Raw genomic sequence first — 17,533 nt, forward strand, 5'->3', positions numbered from 1 at the left:
CGTGTTATCAGTCATAATTGCATGTCTACCTTTTATAGGGTAAATATTTCCTGCTGAAACGAGAATAGTAAAAGTTTCCAGTGATCTTTTTATTGAATTTTTTAATAAAAGGTGTAAAGAAATGTGGATTTTGCTTAGACGGTTGCTTGCTGTTACAAATTTTTCTGTTATTTTGTAAATCTTCGACCGTTTCTACAACCTCTATCCATTCAAAATACTAATTATGGAGAAGAATAACAGGACTTTCTGTTTGATTTGTTCAAGATATCTTAAGCCAAATCCACGCGTGTACATTGAGTCAAAAATATCGGTGATAACTTCGCGAGGTGAATTTGTATTATTTAGATTCTTGATTATAGATTGATCGATTTTCAAATTGTTTGGTTATAGGCAGAATAAACAGTATTCTAGTGGAGTTTGCGGTGAACTTGACATAGGCTTGGTCTCAAATGAATAATTAACTCATAACAGCTGCTGATTTGACCTAACAGCTGCTGATCAGAAAAATAAGAGAATAAAAAGGTTAATGTATCGATTTTACCTGGATAAGAAACATTTCCTTTTGTTAGTCGATAAACTGCTTGAGTTACGAAAGCGTAACTAAAGAAGCCATACCAATTACTGTAATAGTTGAAATAGCGGGAACTATGGCTTGAGAAGATGACATGATTAGCAGCGATTTAAATGATTGCCGTTTTTGGCGCAAAGGAGAACTTGAAAAATAGCCAGTTGCAAAAGGCAGAATATTTTGATCGATCTTTTCTGCGTTCATAGAATTTGCAAAGGCATATAAAGCTAGAACATCTGTAGGGAAGGTAAAGACAGGTCCGATCGTTGTTAAGTTCTACCACATCCATACACCCAGCTAAAGCATAGATTCACTTCCTAGGACAATCAAGCTAACAATCATTTCTCCTAGACTAAATTGAAAAAAAGGTTTACGCCTGACTTAATCCACCAAATTGAAAAATCGTATAGGCTTAATAGATAATTGTGTTAATGCCAGTGACTTTTTGGATAATTAAGAAGTCAAAGACTAGCGAAAAGGGATTCAAAAAATATGATTTTGCACAACCGACACTGACTGTTATGGAAAATAGTCCCTTGATGAGTTTTGTAATTTAATGTCTGCCCGAAAAATGTTGATATTTAACACTTAACCAATAAAACAGTCATATTTATCGACAAGGAACGTGACTAGTCCCCCCATTTCGATAACCCTCGCTGTCGTTTAATATCTTCGTTGCACAATTTTTGAGTAAAAAACGAACTTTGCGTGCTTTTGCAACAACATTGGCGGTAATCCGTTTGGGGGGACTCACTTCCTCGTCATTCTGGCGAACCCTCTTAACAGGACTGCTGTCGACCAACCCCTCGTCCATTGCCTGGGGCTCACATTGAGGAGTCGAGGACTAAAAATATTGGAAATGTCCACTTTTTTGTCGGAACACAACTGATCGACCTTCAATCCAATTGTCCTCAGTTCTTCCCTCATTATATTCAACATCCCTTGTTGGGGGGTGGCTTCGATCACGTTGAAGAGATTGTTGAGTGAGCTTGGCAGGGAGATTGTGTCTCCTGAGGGGATCCCTTGAAGGGACTCACCGAGGGACCACAAAATTGAATTTTTGACTGATTCGAAATCCCGGGACATGGCCAATTGACTCACAAACCGACGACAGCACAGGAAAAACGTGGTCAGTTGACGTTCGAGGGGACTCAACTGATTGTTGTCGGTGAATGTCTTCGAAATGATTGTCTTCAAGTCCTCTCCTGACTCCAAGTCGACAAGAACTGATTTAAAACTGTCTGATGGGGCATTTTTTAAAGAATCAATTCGGGTTTTCAAAGATTCGAGTTGTTTGGATGTCTTTTCGTAGAAATTCGACATTGAGGAAGATAAACTTGTGATTGTAGGGGACAAATCGTGTGCCTGGTGGTCTATCTTGCGACAATAGTAACGGAATAAGTATGTTCTTACAAATGTCTTGTCATCTAATATATTTTAATTATTTATTAAATTATATTTAATATATTTTTAATTAATTATTTTTTTAATTTAAATTTTGTTTTTGTGGTCAAAGGGACCGGTACTTAACCTTGTGGTAAAATCGTGTCAGAAAAGCTAATGATTTTAGCAAGATCAGGTCGATTAGTGGCCTGATCCTCGGGGTAGATGTGCTTCAGTACATTAATAAGCACTTGTCCATTCCCCGACAAAACAGCAGCCTCCGATAACTCGTTAATAGACTTTTCATCACATTCCCACAAAGCCATTGCCATGAGCAATTGATAGATCTATAGGATATTAAAATCAAACAAACATTCTCCACGTTGTTGTTGAGTTCTATTAATGCCGCTTTGAAGTTGTCAATATCTGATTCTGAGTTATATTTGGCTTAAATAGAGTCTTTCAAACAACCGGAAATATAATCGACGACCAAAACCAAGGCTTCGTCGTTGCATTCAAATTCGACTGTGGGAGAGTTTGAGCTTAACGTGAGATATTAGGAATACATATATTCTACTAGACGGGCTAAGATGAGGGAGTCGTTCGTATACTCTGCGGGGTACTTTAATAGCTCAGTCGCCTACGGTAAATTTGAATACTCACAGAAAACCCACTGTCGGAACACACCACGATTCATTATGTTTATTTTATTAAATGTTATCTAATTTTATAATTATGTTAAAAGTCATATTTTCTAGAATATATTTTAATCTCTTTCTTAACTTTTTCTTTTTCCATAAAATTTTACAATATTGAATTTTTGGCAGTCCATATGTTCCGGACCAGTGATTAAAACGAAAAAAACTTACGATCACACTTAGTCGTAAATACCCGTTCCCATCTGAACACAGAAGTTAAGCGATTACAGGCTGTTCTAGTACTTTGCTAGGTGACTGCTGGGGAACAAACAGTGTCGTACTGTAATATATTTGTTAATTTCGACCACTTTCTTATTGAAATTGAGAACAAGATTTGTTACTTCACTTGATTTTGATGAGATCTATAAGTCACATCGGCGGGTTCGCCAGCCGGAAAGTCTTGATCATAAGTGGCGGTGGATGATATGTGTAAACATTTTGGTTAACATAGGTACTCTCTTGAGGTGGATTTTCTCTGTTTTTGTTTAAAAAAACGTATCTCCTGCATAGATTTGTCCGTCCAATTTTAGATAGAATCATTGACGTCATTGGTGACATCTTTAAGGGCCCCAGTAAATTTATAGTTCATTGTGCTTGGAAATTATGCAAATTCAGAAAGAAAAATGGTGACTTATCCTAACTTCTACACTTATTCCCCAGGAACTAAACCTTATACGTGGAAATGTAATTTCAACACTAAACACAGGAATAGGAAATATTGAAACATATCCCTTTGGGATTATTTAGGAGTTCCTTTTGTGGCAACCCTAATACAAACTCCATTCCATCAATCTATCGCATCTTAGCAGCAAGTCTTTAAAAGTCAAGCCTATCAATTATTTGCAAAACATATTTCATTTCCAATTGAAAAATTGTATTTCGATTTATGAAAGTTCATTTTTTTTATTCATCCGTTTAATTTGAACAGTAGAGATTTATTTTTAGCTGCTTTATCGATTTCATATTTACTTTAACATCCATTATAGCCGGTAAATATCCATTTATAGCCTGCATTAATTTTATACTTTAAGTGGAATAGAAAATTTGCAAATTGAGCATTCTTGACGACTTGTTCTATAATTTTCCGCTTTATTGTAAAATAAGAGTGTAAATAATCCTGTCGAGTTTACAAATTCTAGAAAGGTTATATCGATGAATAGAATCTTTAATAGTTTCCATTCCATTTTCATTATTTATGAAAATAACTAGTTTTTTGAAATCTTTTGATTTTGAGGTATAATCAGTCATCAATAACAATACATTTGATAGATTTTTTAGTTAATTTATATTTTATTTGCCTTGAGGATGTCTGTACAGGTTCGCCATTTAAGATACACACGATAGATTGATATTTTGCCACATTTTGGACAAAACCTGTTATTGTATATATAGGGGAAAACATTTTAGAAAGGACATGTTTAAAATTCTAAAATAACGCTAAAAATATTAAATGTCACCGTTTCTGTGTGATAGCGGATTGAGAACGATCGCGCTAAATCGATTTACGCCGCTTGCCGTAACATCGAAAATTAACAGTAAGCGACCAAGAAGGTTAAATACAAGTCATTAAGTATTCAAACTTAATATTACATCGGCCACGCAATACCTATGGGCAGCCTGTTACATCAACCTTGAACTAAGATTAACTTCAATTAATTTCATTTTATTAAAACCACAGAGAATAAAATTTAGCTAACTATTTTTTAATGTAGTCATTAGTACAGTTGATATTTCTCCTTTCGAATTTTTATCTATTAAATTAAAATATCTAAAACTACCTCCACGCGATTATTCGATAAAATATTAATTATTTCTGAGGCAGAATAATATGGAGACTCAAACTTATCCAGTCGCAATGAAGGATTTGTTCCAAAGTCCTTTTTAACCCGAACCTATTTATTAATATTTCTAATTTGTACTTTATCTCCCACACTAAAAGTATACTTACTATTATGAACATTCATTCTCCTGTTCATAGCTTTGTAATAACTTGAATTTTCATCAATTGGGTTGATTTCGAAATTAAATCTCTTCGCAGTTGGAAACATATTGTCTGACTGGGAATAATTTAGATTTAGATTCAAAATCGAATTACATGATAAAAATTTTAAATTAACGTTGAAAATCTTTTCAGATCTATTATGTCTATTTGAAAACGTTCATTTGGACAAGAAGCGAACGGATGGTGATTTATATCCCCAATTTATAATTAAACAAATTTTTTGAAGTTTTAAAAGACGCGAAAATTTGCAAACTTCACAATTTCGAATGACTTTTCTGATAATCTCATTCTTGACAGTGAAATATCTTTTTCGAAATTCATATTCAATTTTATTTACTTCTCTGTGTGAAAACTCGTAAATCAGAATTCGCCAGTGGCCGCACCGCAGATAGCAAACAAGTTTCCTTGCAAGATTGTTATTGATACCCTCTGGTACAGCCAGCTGGTTTCCCGGGAGTCATTTTTCTTTTTTCCAATGAGCTTCCCGATCAACCAAAGATTTTTCAAAAGTTCAAAGCTTCAGAATTTGTGCACAAACATATATTCAACAAGTATCGCGAAAAGATAGCTAAGTATAAGTAAGAGGTATTATATGTTTTCAAAGTTTCAGGTTATTTACTTTAATCACTACATTCGTGATTCACTCAGACCCAGTCTACTTCATCCATTTTCGACCACCAAAAGAAACAGAGAAAGTGACAGAAAGAAAAAAAAAGGATTTATGTCTATGATCATTATCAAAGGAATCGTTCAATAAATACTTTTTAAGCAATTATGTTAGATCTTTGATTTTATCGTAGCAAGGAGTTAAATTGATCTAGAAAAGTCCACACAGTTGCTCTAGTAGAAAAAAGTGGACATAATTAAGAGAAAAAAGGGAGATCCAAGGAAATATCTAGGTATATTGCTTTTTGATGTTCGCTACTAATGTCAGATTTTGAACGACATGCTTTCGACAACGTAAAAGCGAATTATTTTAGTGAATTGCACTTGGCACATAAGGATATATGCTAAGTTTATATTTAAATTTTCTCACATTTTGTTTATACAAAAACTCAATACAGCTGCATGATATTAAACAACGAAGTTGGTTTTTATCTCTAAATGAAAGCTATAATTTCGTATTTCAAAAAAGGTAGAAATTATTTCATGAAGCTTATCAACGGAGTGGGGAGATAGTTAGCTTGAAATAAAAATTATAAAGATTTTGAATTTTTTGGCTTTTGGAGTTATAACGCCATAACTGAAGAAAACAATAACATGGAATCTCAATTCCCCTCTGTATTCAAATTAAGGACACGATTTCGTTAAAGGGCTTGAGTGCTTTTTTGCACTCCAACTGTGTAAAAATGTAGTTCTGTAGTAATTTGATTTGTTTGACGTTAATGGTATAGAGTTATTTAAAAAATGCATTAAACTCACAGTCAATTTAATATTTAAATACAATATCTACTCTAATCGATTTTTATATTATTATTAAATTCATGATCATCATCAAAGTAAATACTACTCAAAGGTCAAAGCATGTATTAGGAAAAGAAAGCAAAAAAGAAACAGCCATTATTTAAGAAGCTAATCAACGCAAAAAACCGGAGGATTTGTCTAAATAAGTTTAATTAATATTATTAAATTTACCCGGGTCATCTTTCTTTTTATCTAAATATAATTTAAAACTGATAAAAACTAACCATTTTCATTTTTTTTGTAAATATAATTTTTACAACCCGCATTTGGTTTTACTTTAATATCGAAATCAAACTGTGATAGCATTGCTTCTCTCCAATACTTTTCGTATGAGTCTGAAATGTCAATGATACCTAAAAATAATTTGAAATAATAAACGAATTGGCTTTATTCTCCAAAATTGATTCCAATGTGAAAAATTCTGGTTCCATTGCTGGTTCCATTGCGGAGAATTACAATTCTGGAAATTCTGGGTCCAATGCTGAGAATACGAATTTTGAAAATAATTTGAATCGTTCGGCCCAGTCGGATAACTTTGATTATTGAAATCAAAATATCTAGTCGATTGTGTTTCATTTCGATTATTGTCAGTCGTTTCCCACCCTGGGCAAGATAAATTCAAACTCAGTACAGGGGCTTTCTTGTTTTACACATGTACATGGAATCCTCTTGCATTTACAATTCTCCTGTTCCGACATTAATAATCTTTCGTAAAATCGGTATTTATAGCCTACGAAAAACCGCGTTTATTTTGCTAACATATCGGCAGGTCAAATAACTTTAAAACATCAAGGCTACAACTAGTATATTCGTTTATAGTTTTAATAATTCAACTATGTTTTTAACACGCACTCTTTTACCTGCTAACATTTTCGAGTTGGTTCCCATGAAAGCTGATCTAAGAATACAAACCAATAGTCCCCAAAGGATTTAAATTGTCATTGATAAATTGTGAATGTTGTAAAAGGTAGGTTTTATAATAGTTAAAATCGTTATTTGTGAGACCTAATACATGAAAGCTTACATTTATAAATTGAGAATTTGATAATCAATATGAAAGTCGACGCTAATCAATAGAACAAGCTGATGTACCACTCATTTAGGGATTTTATCTTGGAGATTAAATTCGATAATTTCGATCCTAACAAATACGGTTGGTTTTGTGTATTTCTAGACGAGCAAGTGTGATTATTTACTTACTCTGATTATTTCTGGTTTATTTATCTTATTTTACAGATAAATTTGTTACGAGGTAGATTGGGATTAAATTTGCTGTTGATTAGTGACGAATGAATTTGTTAAAAGAGGTAATTGATTTGTTGACTTCTTTCAAAATTGGATTATTGATATAGCGAAATGTTTGACAATTTTTTAGATAAAATGAGAAACTAGTTAAAGGCTTTACCTAGACGCTCGACTACCCTTGCTAATAGCAAAGCCATTTCCACGGATCACAGCGATCGATAGACTGTCCAAAAGCTAAGGTGACTTTCTCGAGTCGTCTGCCAAAGGAGCAAGAAAGCGAACCGTTTTGGGGCAGAAAATGCTGGAGGACTCCAAAGCAATTGGACATCGAGTTTGAAAGGTGGTCGTACTTGAGAATCCTGTGATTCTTGTCCTGCCCTGACGCGTGCCCAGGATCGACAGGTGACTGGGCGAGATTTCCGCGCAAAAATGTGTCTGAACAAGTAGAATCCAAATAAGGAATTTCCTTGGCTCGTATGAAAACGCGGACAGCCCGTCTGGGCATTTGCCGTCTCCTATATTCAGTCCAATTGGTTCGAGGATTGACGGGACACACGCGAAAGCTAGGGCTCTCTGTATGATAACGTTGAGTTTTCTGTGTCGAGGGGCACGACCGGCAATCCGACGGGAAGCGAGAGGGTGGAAGCCGTATTCGTCAACAGTTTCCCAGCGGCGGCATTTGTGGGCCTAGCAGATCTTCAACCCAACACGGAAAAAAATTGCGATGCTCAAACAATTCTTGTCCATCAGATTCCGGAGATTTTGTCTTATTGACGTCAGATAGATTCAGAATCGGGCAGTGAACACTCTTCAAGACAATTCTTGGAGATAATAAGCCGGATCTATTATGTTTGATAAGAAACATGACCGTCTATTCTTTTTTGAAGTGAAGAAAACGTCAACAGAAAACTTACAACAATTGGAATTAGAAAAGCTAATAAAATATGATCTCTTGGCAAAGTAATTGGAAATGATATTCCATGCGAGTGTCAAGGTAGCTCCAATTGTTTTTACATAAATGGTCCTGTGACATCAAACTTCAGAAAATATGTGAAGTCATTAAACATAAGATACTCCGGCTACACTCACCGATAACCCTGGGAGACAAAATAATGAAGAGATTATTGAGTCTTAATCAAAATACAGAAAAAGAAAACGTCATTTAGTTAAATTTATTTTTAGCTTGTTATCCTTCAATGTATTAGTAGTATTTAATAGTTAGACTATAGAGTGGGTGATATACTTTTAATGACTTGCTCCATTAGATCGGCACTCTTCTTCAGGATTGTCATTTCTTCATTATTCAAATTGAGTTTGACAACTTTAATGATTCCCCCCGCTCCAATGACACATGGCATAGACAGGAAAGCTACCGAGTTTATTTCTGGGTATATCTTAGCCAAATAAAAACAGCTACTACGTTAAAGTGGACTGACACAGGAATGACAATGTTCAAGTCAGACACTATTGATCTACAAATAGCAGCAACACACACTCCAATAGCCCAGGAGGTGTACCCTTTCCGTTGTATTATTTCGTAAGCACTATTGTCATGTTCTTCCCATACCTTTTAACAACGTCGCCGTGAAGACTGTAAATTTTGTTCCTCTCATCCTGAGTCATTTCCAGGTCATTGAGAAGAACCCCACAGATCGAGGTAGTACTCCAAACGGGAACTTGAATAAACAAACATGCCTACCGCTCGAGTCCCCGTGCTCCCCGATGATGGAGACATGAATATTAAAGGGTGAAACTTTGAAGTGTTCGGACAACATGACTCGCAGTCGAGAGGAGTCCAGCGAAGTTCCCGACCCGATTACTCGCGATTTGGCAAGTCCACTCAACTTCCAAGTAACGTAGGTTAATATGTCGACTACAAAATGGCCATATAACTACCTGGATTAGATACGACCAGCAGAATACAGTCAGGACTGTATCGGACCAGATTTGGGACTATTTCTGCGAAATCGCTAACAAATATCACGTTTGAAAATAGCGACGTTCCTTCCGACCAAGTCGACTCGTGACTCTCCCGCAATTTGCCTGGCTCCGGCAGTGATGATACAAATCCGCGAATTGGCAGTCTTGGAGTAATCTACTCATCCATCCACACATTAACCAGTGCTGGCGGATATACTGCAGCCGGGGAAAAATGCCATTCCATGTTTAAGATCCATTTCTTCACCCTCCATTTTAGTGGCACACTGAGGAATATCTATCAAAACAATTTCGCTTGGAATTTTCTAGAATGTGACTATTCCACTCTTGCCTGCATTATGAGAGAGAAGCAGCAGGCCATCCCCACCTGCCCACATCCCACTATTGTGATCTTGTTTGGGGTTTTAGCAATTAGATCACCATACTGTTGGAATAAATTGCTCAAGTCCATTTGAATTGTTAATACTTTATATAATCAATATAATGCGGCTATTCTAAAAATATTTTTTATTAATAAAAAGAAACTAATTAATTCCCTAACTAAGTTCTGAGGCCAATTTGTCCATAGTACTTTCTAGTTGGGGGTCTGTTGCCGTGAAATCTATGTTATCTGCAAAGATGACTTCTGTAATATTTCTGAGGATATTATTCCTGACATTTCGTAGGGTCGCCTCCAGATATACGATGAATAAGACCGGGGATAAGGCGTCTCCTTGGGGGGTTTCCTTGTTTATTTCAAATACTCTGGATTTCTGTTTTCCGAGCTGGATAAATAGTTGAGTGGAGAAGAGTAGGTAACGAATTATTCTGATGCAATCTTCGTCGAGTAGTGGCGTTAATATTTGTATCATCTTAATTCTACTGATTGAGTCGAATGCTTTAGATAGGTCGATTTCCATTATGTGGTACTCTTCTTTATATTTTTGGCATGAAGCACACATCCATTTGTGGCTCCAAACAGCATCGGAAGTTGATCTTCCAGAGACAAACCCACTTTGGCTGGGTCCGATAAATTCACGTAGTGGGTCTTTAATTCTCTCCAAAGCGATTAGTGATAGAATTTTACAAAGTAAGTTGAGTATTATGATTGTTCTTAAGCTGTTTAGTTTTCCTTTTTCCTTCCCGGGTTTATGTAAGGAAATTAACTTTCCGATTCCGATGTTAATTTTGGCATGTTCTTCAAAAGTTTTGTTCAAGATGTAAGCAATAAGTTTTTGGAGCTCTTCAGGAGCATTTCTGCGTCTTTACAAATCAAACTTTACAATATGTTCGTAAAACCAGTCCTACTGTACAACTCCTCTTGGGCTCACAGTGAAGGAAATAAAAAATCTGAATTTCTTTCACAGAATGCAGCTGAAATACATCCTAGGAATCTTTTGGCCAAAACGCATTTCAAACAAACATCTCTACTCCAGGTACAATGAACACCCGTTGGACAAAGAAATAAGAAGTAATAGATTGGCCTTATTCGGTCACATCCTAAGAATGGACAGGAAAACTCCTGCAAATCTTGCAATGGAACACCACTACGCCCCCACCCGGGGACAAACTTCCGAGGAAGATCACGAATCACTCTACCAACCCTCCTGCACCAGGACCTAACTTTGATTGGAAAAAGGCTGAAATTGAGCACTTGAGAGAACTATCGAGGAACAGAGGGACTTGGAAGCGATTAACAAAACGCATCCAGGAACGGGTGGCACAAGCGAGATAACTTTACTAACGTTATTTTGCGGTGTGCTTAATAATAATAAGTCCTGAGTTTCCAAAGTGAATAGGAAATGACACTTTACGCATTTTCTTCCCTTCTTCCTTCTCTTCTTTGGCTCTGTAGACCTCCAATTAAATTTCAAGAAAGTATCTCCGTGCAGCAGGCGATAGAACAGTCTGCAATTATTTGAGAACTTCTTTTAATAAACGAAAATCAGCTTCCCCTCTGCCCAGACACGACTCAACTCATTCAAATCCCATCTGGCAGCTCGTGCTCGACAAAGTACAGTACTCACTTGACCCGAATCTTGACTCCATTGCTCACATCATTAATTTGCCTAGTCAGCGCTTGCAGCTCGGTTTTTCTTGCGGCTATCTTTGCGGAAATGTTTGGCCTCCACTTACTCTATGGCCCGAGCTTCTGCGTGATTTCTTCTTGCGTTGTCTGTGTTGAGTACAAATAGAGAAAAGTCTCGTTTATTTTCTCTGGAGCCTTACGCACAATATGGCACGATTGATGCAACACATAAAGTCAGTCCTGAGTTGCCACCGATGTATTTTTCGTGTAACTCTGCGCAAATTTTAAAGATATGTATTGAGACATTTTTCAAATAAAACACTAAGCTTGCTTTTCCAAAAACCCTTGCCTCTTAGCTTAAAAACTGGAACATCCCAAATCAAAAACACTTGAAATTTTTTAATGTAAATATTTTTAAACATTCCTAACATATTCATTAATTAGAGATCAAAAAGCCAAGACATTAAGAAAAATTTATTTAGAACAAAACAAACAAGTGCTATCTTCAGACTTTATTATTATTATACCAGTAGGTGAGAATTTTTGTACATAATATACCCTGGTAATCTATTTTTTCATTTAAAGAAAGCTTCCGAATTTTTTTATTTGTGTTAGTCTACCTCTTCGTAGAACCCCGTCCCCAATTTTTAACACAGAGATATCATTCTTTCAAATCCTTTTTTAAAAATTTTTTGTTCAGCCACATCTGAGCAGTGGACAGCCTTTATACTTGTTCTTTTGGTAAAAAACCATGTCAAAATCATTTTTTATTCAGTTTGAATCGATCCAATTCCGTGAATAATTGATCAATTTCTTCTTTCGTATAATACATATTCATCGACTGATTGGCATTTTCGTCAAACATAATTCTGAACGGTGCATACGACGCTGAGTTATAGGAACTGGTTATCCTGTTTATTATTGAAATCCATTTATAATTGAGGTTATCGGACAAACAAGTGGAGGAGACAAAATATATTTCAAGGATTGGTGTAGTTTTTCTATTTGCCCCTGCACCTAAAGGCATTTTGCATGACCCCTCAGAGGTTTCATTATGTACTCCTCACATAATCAGGCAATCTTGTCATTGACAAATTTCTCCCCATTGTCCGTGTGAAGAATTAAATCTTTTCCAAACATCAATATTATTTTATTGCATTGGACACTTCCATAGCTGATTTGGACAAAAATTGTGCGTCCAACCAAATTTCGAGAATGAATCAAATCAAATTGAATACCTTTTCGTCAGATTCTTCGATTATTTTTTCATTTATCTTTGCCCAATTGTTTAATGCCGTGTTAATACAGTTTTTGATAAATAGATTTTTTAGACTTAAAACAAGAATCAAATAATAATCAGCGTAGCTAAAAATTTAATATTTCTTTAAAATGTATAAATTTTAGCAAAACGAGAGTCAATGGTTATAATTTATTTGTGATTTCACAGATACAGTCAAACCTCTCTAATTTACCCCATCTATGATTTTTCACATTCTATTTTTATCAAAAAAATTGAAATTCTGTTGCATTGAAAATTATCGACAACATAAAAAACATTAAACGGAAAAAAACATTATTAGATTATCTAACTATTTTTCCTAAAAATGTTCTCTCAATAAAAACTTATTTTCTTTATATTGACTAATAAACTCGTTGAAAACAAAAAATAACAAACCTCCTTTTTTAACACCTCCCTTTTTACCATCATTTTGGTCGGTCTCGTTAGTGGCAATAAATAAAGGATTGACTGTATAGTCCTATTAGTACAAAATTTCAGACAAAATCTGAAATAACATTCTAACATGGTTAAGAAAAATTTTTTAACGGTTAAAGCTCGTGCGAAAGCACAAAAACAATCAGCTGTCAAACCACAACTTTTCTATGAACCCACGGAACTTGTAGATCCTATGGAATCTCTGAGAACTATGAAGCCTCAAAAATCCGGTAAGACGCAAAAATCTTCCGAATCCAATCAGCTGGTAACTTAACGTGACAGCTTAAGCCTCTGCTATATGGTCAGCATCAAAAACCCAACACTGAGGAAAATCAAAAGATTCAATCTTCATTCAAAATCCCCCAATGCGTCGAAAGCTCGGATTACTCTACAAAAGTCCGGATCTTTCCGACTCCAATTCCGGTGCGCCGAGGATGCAGCCGCATTCAAGGCAGAGTTATCTGAAACCAAAATGTTTGGCGAAGGCGGCCATAAACTCGCCTCTGTAGCTGAGAAGGCCTCAGTCCTAATCCTCAAGGGAATTCTCCATTGGATCTCAACACAGGACCTTAACTTCCATTTGCGAGAAACTCTTGAATAGGACTTCAAGTTCGAAAGATACTCCTGCAATGGAACTGACATTCCGATTGGGAGCTCACACTGAACTCCAGGGCTGAGGCCAACGCCCTCATCCGCTTTGGAATCACAGCTGGCTTCAGCCATATCCGCTGTGAATGGCACAAGCCTCCGGCCGTGAAATGCTTCAGATGCAGCCAATTTGGGCACACGTCTCATAAGTGCACTGAGAAAGTTCGTTGCTAGCTCTGTGCCGGCCAAGGTTAATGTCTGCATTCAGACGTCGCCGGACCCCGGTCCCCACAACAACACGAAGTCAAACACTGTTGAGCACCATAACGCAAAAGTTGACAGCTTGGCTGTCCTCCGTAAGAAGGCAGAAGCTCTCCATGACAAAGCCCTGCCACAACAAGGTGCTCACTCGAATGCCTTAATGGAATTTTTTCGCCGTTGTCTAGGAGCCCTGACTAAACTCGGAGTGGATATGGAAATGCTGCAAAAGCTCCTGCTAGGAGGGAGCAATTCAGCAACATAGTCCCCTTGAAAATCGTCGCTGTGAATGCTCGATCTATTAAGAGACGGCATCACGACTTCGTTGAGATGGTAAACAGCGGCCATCCGGACATTATTGTCGTCAACGAGTCTAAGCTCAGGGAAAACCAGTCGCATGAACTCCCCGGATATCGATCACTGGACCTAAAATGGGGCACCTGGTTCACGCCAGGGACTGGTTCGAGTATCTTTTATTGCGAAAAATTCCAAGTCCGTGACCTCACTATCATCGAGGGCAGGTTATGTGAATTCCTCTCTCTTGAGGTGAAAACCGAATCCTTCTAGCTAAAGGTCGGTGGAATTCTCAAGTACAGCTCACTGCCTTCTTATCGGAGACCTAAACTCGAAGCACACGGCGTTTGGATCTCGGTTAACCAACCAGGATGGTCGAACACTGAAAAAGATCACTGACAAACTTGGTGTTTTTGTCAGGACATCTGAAGACCCGAAGCACCTCTCACCCTTCGGCGGGGACAATCTATGCCTGTGCATCTATTCTCACTCTGTTGCTAACTTATAGAAAAGCCTACAGTGCTTGACGATATCGGAAGTGACCACTTTCCAATGGAGATCAAAATTCACACTAGTACTGTTAAATAAGAACGCATATCAACACACTACAGTCTCTCAAGGATCAACTGGCCACACTACAGGAGCTCCATGAGTGCATTCCTGCACGACAACGCTCGCCCTGCTGGCTATAACTCAGCCCTCGACATCGACTCCGCAAGCAATGAGTTTAGCAATTTTATGCTTCACTATCTAACATCGTACGGAGCACTGCCATGTGCTGACCGCGAACGAAGGACCACTTCAAGTGCGAAAGATTATGGAAAAGAGTAACGGGACTTTTCTGTTTGATTTGTTAAAGATATCTTAAGCTAAATCCAGCTAGCTGCATACGCTACCTGGGGCTTACAATTGACGCTAACTTGGGTTACTGTCTGCATGTCAAGAAAAAGAGAGCGAAAGCTATCGCAGCTCTCCGCCTCTTAAGAAGCATGCATCTGGATCCAAGGACTTTCCTCTTTGTGTTCTACGCAACCATCCTACCCAGCTTGCTGTACGGATGGAAGCATAGTACTACTCAAAAGATCTCGAGAAAATTAACAGGAAATGCGAAAAAATCCGACGCTACGTGTTAAAGCTAGTTTACAGGCTTGACCCGCGAAGCCCCGTCCCAAGCTGGGCGGAGCCCAAATCCGACAGATCATTGAGAAATCTATCCGGTCTTTCCGGAGAAGATCTCAAGTGACCAACCTCTTTATCGATCGGGACCAGTAACCGACAGCAATAGACGTCTCTTAGAAGAGTTCGACTGGCTCAAGCAGTCGTCTCGTTGTATCGACGCCAAAAAAAATAATTGTCTGTATCAGTCTCTTTCCTTTCTACAATAAAAATGTCCATTTCCTCTTAGTACTAACATGGGACAGTGTTGTGTGTAAATTCTATTAACATCACTGCTACTCAATCGGTCTAAAAGAACCCACACGAACTTACATTCACTCTGTGGTTATCCGGAAAACATTAAAAAGTATGCAAGCAGAACATAAGTTTGGAATGGCAACAGTCTTGAAATAAATAAGTGTTCCCATCGAAGAGGAGGAGAATCGACTGAGAACAGATGAATTAATTAGAAATTAATCATTACTTGTTGTTGTTCTGGTCAATTGTCAAATTATTTGTTTATTTAGGCAATGAAAAAGAACACATTAAAATGACAAAGACATACAACGAATAATCAAATCACTGCTTTGCTGTAAGAAAAGAAGCTTTTAAGAAATAATATCAAACGAGATGCCGATCAAATAAATAGAAATATCTTGAATTAAAAAATTTGGTATGGAAAGCTACTTTTATTAGAAAAAACTTGCGGATACTCGTTAAAATTAACACCGTTCGTTTCTTATTATTTTACACTGACGGAAAATCATAAGTTATCTAAGTTTTCCTTCGTTGCTTTCTAGAAATAAATATATTTTTTAAATAAATTATAAGTTCAAATTAATAATTATATTGTACTGTTATTTAATTTTTGAATATCAATTAATTTAAATAGATTTTAGCGCATATTTGATCTCTGTGTGATTATGGTAAACAAATTAAAACAAATCAAAAAAGAAGCTGAAGATATACCTGAAACACATATTGAAGTAAATACTAAAAACTAACATAGAACCCCAAAACTGAAATAAAAATTGAATTAGAGAAGACCCTAGAACCAAATATTGATGAATCGAAAGGACTAAAATCAGCCCTCAACCTAAAATATAATGAAACATTAACTGTATTTTAAAAACAATAATTCCCAGCTCAACACAGAGGTCTCCTCTGAAAGGGACAAGAGTCTGTTCATCTTTGAAGTACTCCTAAATCTGATTGTAGTACCCCCTGACCACAAGGAACTGTTCGTATGGCATGCAGGACATCAACAGCATTCGAATCAAACCTGAAAACCGACTAGTACTCCTCTTGTTGTAGTCGTAGGTTGAAGTTCAAGTAAATAAAGAACAATCCTCGACTAATCCGAAGCCCCCACTTCCAAGAAAACGGAAAAAGAAGCCCCGAAGACGATGTCGACCCTTAAAAGAATCGGAGATCAAGTTTTTGTTATTTTACTACTCTCAGACTAGTACAGGCCAATAAACTGACGTTGATGTCAGTCCCTGGGAAGAAGGCGAACCACACTCTCCTTGTTGGGAAGATTACGGACGGAGAAATGCATTTGAAGCCACTGGAGGACCACATCAAATTAAGACCAAGTTTCACCGTTTATGACGGTTTTATTTCCGCGGAGTTTATAGAAGATTCGGTAAAAGGGGAACAGGTCTGTCGAGTTAGGAAAGAAACGAGGTTTCAACGGCAGAGACGTTTGCGTTCAAAGAAGTGGCAAGATGAGTGTACTGCTGCTGAGAATTGGCGTGACTGTGTCTTTGGGGAGGTTACCTGTGCATTTCAGTACTCAGGAATCACTCTCTCTTCGGCCTTCCCAAGAAAAGACTGAAGAAGGGACTGTACTGACAAGGGGTACTCAAATGGACTATATCAAAGGTCTTGTGCTCTCACACATAAAGGAATATTTGTAGTTTTTTGTTTATTATTACTTAAAGCCTCTCGATTGAGTCAAATGGGAGTTGGGATGTCATCGCGATGTGCTATTTGAAGGAAATGAACAAAATTGCTTCGATTGAGTATTTTTGTAAGTATTTGGACTGTGAACGGGAGGATGTTTTGAGACGTCTTTCTTACTGTTCGCACATAATCGGGGACAATCTCGTTCTCCGCAGGTGGTCGTTGTTGTACATTCTAGTGAGTTTGTGTATGCGACTGACTATCAAACTAGTGCTTCGGGTTCGAGTCTGGAAATGCTCCAAATGATTAGGAA

The 17,533-nt window shown here is 37.1% G+C and overlaps 1 protein-coding gene and 2 pseudogenes across 1 annotated transcript; 1 reads left to right on the plus strand and 2 right to left on the minus strand.

The window, feature by feature from the left end:
* Window positions 1-1,140: 1,140 nt before the first annotated feature.
* On the minus strand, window positions 1,141-2,191 carry LOC118761661. The gene is made up of 2 exons (XM_036499771.1): window positions 2,100-2,191; window positions 1,141-1,995 (listed from the first exon to the last, which is right to left on the minus strand). Exon 2 carries the CDS (start codon window positions 1,889-1,891, stop codon window positions 1,319-1,321), a length of 573 nt encoding a protein of 190 aa, XP_036355664.1. The 5' UTR covers window positions 1,892-1,995; window positions 2,100-2,191; the 3' UTR covers window positions 1,141-1,318.
* Window positions 2,192-2,814: 623 nt separating this feature from the next.
* On the plus strand, window positions 2,815-2,933 carry LOC115230707 (annotated as a pseudogene).
* Window positions 2,934-8,786: 5,853 nt separating this feature from the next.
* On the minus strand, window positions 8,787-9,749 carry LOC115230705 (annotated as a pseudogene).
* Window positions 9,750-17,533: the final 7,784 nt, after the last annotated feature.

This window comes from Octopus sinensis, unplaced genomic scaffold (genome assembly GCF_006345805.1).
Source record: "Octopus sinensis unplaced genomic scaffold, ASM634580v1 Contig16156, whole genome shotgun sequence".
Lineage (NCBI taxonomy): Eukaryota > Metazoa > Mollusca > Cephalopoda > Octopoda > Octopodidae > Octopus > Octopus sinensis.